The sequence below is a fragment of the Pimephales promelas genome, chromosome 20, assembly GCF_988280905.1.
Source record: "Pimephales promelas chromosome 20, fPimPro1.hap1.1, whole genome shotgun sequence".
Classification (NCBI taxonomy): Eukaryota; Metazoa; Chordata; class Actinopteri; order Cypriniformes; family Leuciscidae; genus Pimephales; species Pimephales promelas.
The window spans coordinates 14,274,991-14,282,083 of record NC_142788.1 but is presented as its reverse complement, the minus strand read 5'-3'; the positions used below and the strand labels follow the sequence as shown (position 1 = coordinate 14,282,083).

The following is a 7,093-nucleotide window of genomic DNA, read 5'->3' as shown; positions in this document are numbered from 1 at the left end:
CGTGAGCTTCTTCGAAACACAACTGAAAAATCATGCAGGAGTTGTGTGGAGTTTGACAGTTTGTGTGTTCATTCAGTAACAACCAACTTTCTAATTAATGAGGAGTTCTAGCACACACACACACACACACACGTGTGTAAATAATATGGGAGTTTGTTTTCAAATGGGTTCAGGGACACACTGAGGTTTATGGTTTCAATCTGCTTAGACTGTCTAAAGCTGGAAAACAATAGATATTGCAATTATTCTACTTGCACAGTAAAAAAAACGTTGGGTTATTTTTTTTAACCAAAGGAAGAACTTTCTTTTTAAATAATGTCAAAAATGAAAATACTTTTATCCAAATGCATTGTTTTAAAATAACCCACATTTCGGAAGGTGGTATAGGAGCAAGGAGTAAAGGAGTAAGGTAACACAAAACAAATGTGTTCTTTAAATAAATGCACAACAAATTAAGCTGTCATTTTTGTGTATTCAATAAAGTCAAAGGGTAATCTAATATTGTGTTCTAAGTTTAAATATTAGAAAGATAAATACATTTTAAGACATTTTGCCATTCCAAAAGCGGACATTTCTGTAGAGACTGACCCATTTAGTTTTAGTTATTTAGGCCTAGGCTACTTCAATTTAAAGTAAAAGAAAATGAAAAAGGTTGCCAAATGAAGTAAACAAAAGCCTAGCTGTTTTTATAGCCTTTTTATTTTTATTTCAGAAATTTTCAGTTAACGCTTATAGTTTTATTTAACGACAACCGGATTTTACAAAAAAAAAAAAAAAGAAAAAAAAAAAAAAAGAGCCATCTGCTCTCAGTGACGCAGCATTTGCTGCATGCACAGAATGACAATTTATTCAGCCAATCAAATGCTGACTTTCGTGTGCACGTGGCCAATAGCAACACACGGCTAGCAGGATACATGGCTCTGGGATACAGGAAGTCGCTTGCCACTGTTCTCACTAACTTAGCCCATCATCTGCAACTCTTCAGCGAGTGTACCTCAAGACATATCTCTGCTGCAGGAATCCACGAAAGACTAAACGTATCCACTGGTATGGTGCACTTTTATTACAATGCGCTCTTATCTGACCTGTAGCGGCGTGTTTCGTTTAAATACGCGTCAGAAACAAAATGCGCAGTCACTGTTGTTGAGACAGCTAATGCTAACAGTGTAACGTTAGTTTCAGAAGCCAAACAATGAAAAGATGATTAGGTCTTGTGGTGCTATATTATATCTTAAGATATATATTGTTAAACTTATATTGATTTATATTTGTACAAATTCTACGTTAGCTATTTGCCGTTTTTTAAGCTGGCTAGAAGAATGATAATCAATCTTGCTGAGTAACTGATCACACCTTAAGCTTCAACGTGCTAAAGATGACCACCGATATCTTTAATAAAACCTTATGGTATGCATTCAGAATGCTGTTGGTTTGTTTGACGTGTCTATACTGGTTTGTATTGTCTGTCCATCAGTGAAGAAGGATGTCGTCTGGAGCTCTGTTCCCCAGCCTGGTCTCTGGCTCCCGCAGCTCGTCCAGTAAATATCTGGTTGAGTTCCGGGCTGGTAAAATGAGCCTGAAGGGCAGCACTGTGACCCCGGACAAACGCAAGGGTTCCGTGTACATCCAGCAGACAGACGACTCGCTCATCCACTTCTGCTGGAAGGACAGGACCTCTGGGAATGTGGAGGATGTGAGGACTGTTCACTGTTAGTGGTCAAGCCGGTGGTGTTTTACGTCGATATCATTGTTTTGATTTTGTATTTCAGGATCTGATAATATTCCCAGATGACTGTGAGTTCAAGCGGGTCAGTCAGTGCATGACAGGACGCGTGTATGTGCTGAAGTTCAAGGCTGGCTCTAAAAGGCTGTTCTTTTGGATGCAGGTGAGGAGTTCTCCCCTGATATTTCGCCATGGCCCATATTGGTATTTTTATTAATTGCCCAGTTTACCCGACGGTTTGGGTTATTCTTTTCTTCCTTGTGACGTATATAGTGAAACGGCTTCTTGAATAAGAAAAAAATAGTGTGGGACTTGAAAATTATTTGGATGGTTGTGGTTTGACCGCTTGTCCTGCCAGTAAACACATCATCAGAGAAGAGATTTTCAATAAAAATATGATTCCCTGTGTGCACAAACAAACATAACTTTTTACTGGTTTATGTCATTTGTTTATTTGTGAAAAATCCCACAATAGGATAGTAGAATCAAGAAGATTTCTGATATCAGCTGTCTGGTCACATTTGTTCTTGCTGTCCCATCTCTCTTGTGTGAAGGAGCCCAAAACAGATAAAGATGAGGAGTACTGTCGCAAAGTCAACGAGTACCTGAACAACCCCCCCATGCCAGGCGCTCTGGGCAGCGGAGGAGGTGGTGGACATGAACTCTCTGCACTTGGTGGTGAGTGATAGAAGACAGGACACTCATCTCACTTTGACTTTGGGCATGTCCCAATACTTGGCCACTTGAGAGTGCACATAGTTGAATCAGGAATGCAAAGTTGTCACCGTTTTGAGTCCACAATTGGTCATTTGTTTGATTAGATTTTTTGTTGATTCAATTCATTTTTGAAATTATTGCTTGCAGACTTTAAATAGTTCAAAAAATTTTATCCTTGGACTTTTTATTTTTATTTATGATGAGTTTCCTTCCCTGGTAAGTGCGCTAGACCAGTGGTTCCCAATCCTGGTCCTGGAGAACCCCCAGCATTGCACTCATTTGATGGCCCTTATCTAACAGATAGGTTTAGCTAACAAATTGAGAAGTTGAATCAGGTGTGTTTAATTAAAGAGACATCTAAAATGTGTAGTGCTCCTCCAGGGAACCACTGTTTAAGGGGCCGTTTTCACCACACCGCTTTCAACTGAAAACGAAAAACTCTTTATGCGTACTATCCGTTTACTTGCATGACAACGGCAAAAATTAGAATTTTAGTTTCAAAGTGCTTTTTTTTTTTTTAAACTAGCTATACCATTATCATATCTGTTTATACGATAAAAAAAAAAAAACGCATTTGTGATGTCATGTGTATTACGTCTATAGGCGTGTAGTGTAGATATTACATATAATTTACATAAAAAGAACTGATTTTTACACTTTAATGATCAGCACCACGTTCAATAATGTTGTCTGTTACATAATGTCTACTGAACAGACAAGTTTATTTTAAAGTGCAAAGTGTTGATGATTAAAATGTGAAAAATCAAAAGTTATATGCACACTTGTAGCTCCTGTGTAGGTTCTGGGACAGGCTCTTTGGCAACAAGAGTACTAAGGGAATTTCCCTTTTTTAAATATCCTTTTCTTTAAGGAGAAGGTGGCTTGCAAAGCCTCCTGGGAAATATGAGCCACAACCAACTCATGCAGCTGATTGGACCAACAGGACTGGGTGGACTTGGTGAGGTTTTTTTTGTTTTGTTTTTTAAGCAAGATTCATGATTGCAATATGGCCCAGATGTAAGCTGTTTTTTTTTTGTTTTTTTTTCAAAGGTGCTCTGGCTGGTCCAGGTCTGGCCAGTTTGTTGGGCAGTGGAGGTCCTGCTACCAGTAGCTCAACCTCGAGGTATGTCTGGTGATTTCTCAATGCTTATTTTTACTGCCGATTGTTCTCGTACCTAATGGCTTCCATGCCTCATGCACAGCTCCCGCAGCCAATCGGCAGCCGCCACTCCCTCCTCTGGATCCACAGCACGCCTCAGCTCCACCCAGGCGCCCACCACACCCGTAACCCCTGCTGCGACCTCCACCGGCTCACCCACGGTGACCCCCACCACCCCTGCAGCCCAGACCCCCTCCATACCTGCAGCAGGACCCCCGTCCAGCACACAGCCCATCCAGCTGAGTGACCTCCAGAGCATCCTGGCCACCATGAACGTTCCCGCCATGGCCGCAGAGGGAGCGGGAGGTGAGAATCTGACAACCGATATGATCTTCACTTCACTTTTTTCTTTCCTCTAAAATCTTGCCCATCGCTGTCTCCGTAGTGGACCTGGCCAGTGTGTTGACCCCTGATGTCATGGCTCCTATTCTGGCGAACCCTGAAGTGCAGCAGAGACTGCTTCCGTACCTGCCATCAGGAGAATCCCTCCCACAGAGCGCCGACGAGATCCAGAACACACTGACCTCTCCACAGTTCCAGCAGGTCAGCCGTGCTCATAATGCTTTCAATTTATACAAGTATTGATAAGAGATGCACATATAATGTTATTGACCTCAGCTGAGACACTTCAGATGTGTACTGTTCGCCATGATGGTTTTGAATTGCTCGAAATATGTTGGAAACCACTTTAAAAAAGGACAATACAGTAAAGTGCAACACAAGTCTGTCTTATAGGCATACATAATATAATAATAACGTCATTATAATTGTGTGCTTGAGGCATGGATTTTAATGGTCAGACTTTTGTTTTTGTAATCAGGCTTTCAGAAGTTATATAAAAATGTGGATTTAGGTAAAGCTAATATATTGGTTATTGTCTTTCAAATATAAAAAATTAATGGTTATTGGCCAATTTTTATATTGGTACATCTCTATTATAGATGATAACTGTGGTATTTCAAAAAAAGAAGTATTCAGTGTAAGCCTGGATGCCAGATGAGCTTAGCCCCCCCCACAACATTTGAGGTCGGAAAGTTCAGTCTGGACTTGATCCGCTGAGAAGCAAGTTTGCCGAACCAAAGCTGTTCGGAACAATCAAATTGTCAGGATGGGCTTTATATACGATGATGGATAGATGATGAATTGTAACGTAATCATTCACATCACCAAAGAGCGCTTGTGTTGAATTTGTTTACAACTAAGAATGGCTGCCACTGGAGAATTTAGATGTGTAGATTCCGCCATCGTGTCTGTTATAGAAGATCTAGACAGCGCATTCATTTTAAAAGACGAACAGAGAACCGCGATCAAGGCATTTGTTGATTGGAAAGATGAATGAAGAACATGCGTTGTAGGTCTATCCAATGAGTAGGTCTATCGAGTGCAGAGGCATTTTCTTTCCACAGCCCAGTGGAGCAGAATCAGACTCGCATTCTGACAGGAAGGTCAGGCTAATTCAGTGTTGCTCATAACCAAAATTTAAGTTTTAGTTTTCATTTAGCCCAAAAATGTATTTAATCAACACTTTTTAATGATATTGTTATAGAATATATAGAATTTTCTACTCCAATTCATTGTTGAAATATACATAGACATTTTAAAAACATTGGCTGTAAATATAACTTGTTTTCATGACCGATTTTATATCTCATGTATGTTATAATTCATGACATTATAACATGCACATAATAATGAAGTTTTATTTACATCTTTCCGCGGTTTAAATACTAAGCGATTACATGAGACATTATGCATTTCACTAAGTTGTACTGTTTTATACTTCCTGATGTTTATTTAATGCTATAATTGGTAGTAAAGAGAATGTATCCTGCTGTGATTTAAACACCCCGAGTGTGTGTGTGTGTGTGTGTGTGTGTGTGTGTGTGTGTGTGTGTGTGTGTGTGTCTGTGCAGGCGATGAGTATGTTCAGTAGTGCTCTAGCCTCCGGTCAGCTCGGCCCACTCATGAACCAGTTTGGTCTTCCCTCTGAAGCAGTTGACGCAGCTAATAAAGGAGGTGAGTTGTGCAACGTCCTCAAATCAACAATTTGATTTCAAAATATGTTGAAAAACAGGTAAAATGTTCACCATTTTAAAGAACTTTCATTTGCTTTGTCCTGATATTTAGATGTGGAGGCGTTTGCCAAGGCCATGGAGGGCAGTGATGCCAAGACCGATGATGGTGATTCCAAAGACAAGAAAGATGATGACGAGGACATGAGCTTGGATTAGAACGGCCTTCTGAACACAACCGTGTCTCTCTGAAGTGTTAGTCTCATATTAGTCTGAGATGTTTGCCTGTAATCATTGATTCAAGTGTGTTTTGTATGTCCAAAGCTACACTAATAAACAATTGACTATGTAATGCCAGTTTGGGTGTGTGTAAAGTTAATCAAAGAGACAAGAAACTTAAAGGAAATCTTTATTGCCAATAAAAATAGTTCTTTTAGGGAATATGAGAAAAAAATAAGTTCCTCCAATCTTCTTGAAACTCTGGATTCTGATAGAGGGCCATGGGACCTGAGTGCAAAAATGGAGGCTCTAGACCCTTCCAGAGCTGAGATATTGAGATATTTATAATGGTTCAATATCTCAGTATCTCATAAATATCTCATAAATTTCTTAATATATCAGCTCTGGAAGGGTCTAGAGCCTCCATTTTTGCACTCAGGTCTAAGTCCCATGGCCCTCTATCAGAATCCAGAGTTCCAAGAAGATCAGAGAAACTCAAAATTTCGACCCAAAAAAAACGACAGTGGTAGGCTACCCATTTCGTTTTTTTGGGGGGGGTGAAAAAATAAGTTTCTCCAATATTCTTGAAACTCTGGATTCTGATACAGGGCCATGGGACTTAGACCTGAGTGCAAAAATGGAGGCTCTAGACCCTTCCAGAGCTGATATATTGAGATATTTATAATGGCTCAATATCTCAGTCTCTCATAAATATCTCATAAATATCTCAATATCTCAGCTCTGGAAGGGTCTAGAGCCTCCATTTTTACACTCAGGTCTAAGTCTCATGGCCCTCTATCAGAATCCAGTGTTTCAAGAAGATTGGAGAAACTTATTTTTTCGCCCGAAAAAAAAAACGTAAGGGGTACCACTGTCGTTTTTTTTTTCATGCCGAATTTTTGAGTTTCGATATCTCAGCTTTGGAAAGGGCTAGAGCCTCCATTTTTGCACTCAGGTCTAAGTCTCATGGCCCTCTATCAGAATCCAGAGTTTTGGGAAGATTGGAGAAACTTAATTTTTCGCCCAAAAAAAAAAACGTAAGGGGTACCACTGTCATTTTTTTTTTTTCGGGCCCAATTTTTGAGTTTCGATATCTCAGCTCTGGAAGGGGCTAGAGCCTCCATTTTTGCACTCAGGTCTAAGTCTCATGGCCCTCTATCAGAATTTGGGAAGATTGGAGAAACTTAATTTTTCGCCCAAAAAAAAAACGTAAGGGGTACCACTGTCGTTTTTTTTTTCGGGCCGAATTTTTGAGTTTCGATA

General features: G+C 39.9%; 1 protein-coding gene across 2 annotated transcripts; it reads left to right on the top strand.

Annotated features, from left to right (window-relative positions):
- The first annotated feature begins 890 nt into the window (after nt 1-890).
- adrm1 (ADRM1 26S proteasome ubiquitin receptor) lies at nt 891-5,968 on the top strand. 2 transcript variants are annotated; one of them, XM_089124681.1, is made up of 10 exons: nt 891-1,047; nt 1,475-1,693; nt 1,770-1,886; nt 2,278-2,401; nt 3,315-3,398; nt 3,491-3,563; nt 3,643-3,905; nt 3,985-4,142; nt 5,513-5,615; nt 5,727-5,968. In XM_089124681.1, the coding sequence occupies exons 2-10, from the start codon at nt 1,484-1,486 to the stop codon at nt 5,828-5,830; spliced, it is 1,236 nt and encodes a 411-aa protein (XP_088980807.1). In that variant the 5' UTR covers nt 891-1,047; nt 1,475-1,483; the 3' UTR covers nt 5,831-5,968. The 2 variants fall into 2 exon arrangements, with proteins under 2 accessions (XP_088980807.1, XP_088980806.1); XM_089124680.1 differs by having other exon boundaries at nt 3,312-3,398.
- The last annotated feature ends 1,125 nt before the right edge of the window (nt 5,969-7,093 follow it).

Bases quoted from the DNA above. Each gene is read 5' to 3' on its own strand.
- adrm1 (XM_089124680.1), top strand. From the start codon at position 1,484: ATGTCGTCTGGAGCTCTGTTCCCCAGCCTGGTCTCTGGCTCCCGCAGC. The intron at 1,887-2,277 runs GTGAGGAGTTCT...TCTTGTGTGAAG, and splicing joins GGCTGTTCTTTTGGATGCAG to GAGCCCAAAACAGATAAAGA. The intron at 3,906-3,984 runs GTGAGAATCTGA...CTGTCTCCGTAG, and splicing joins GGCCGCAGAGGGAGCGGGAG to TGGACCTGGCCAGTGTGTTG.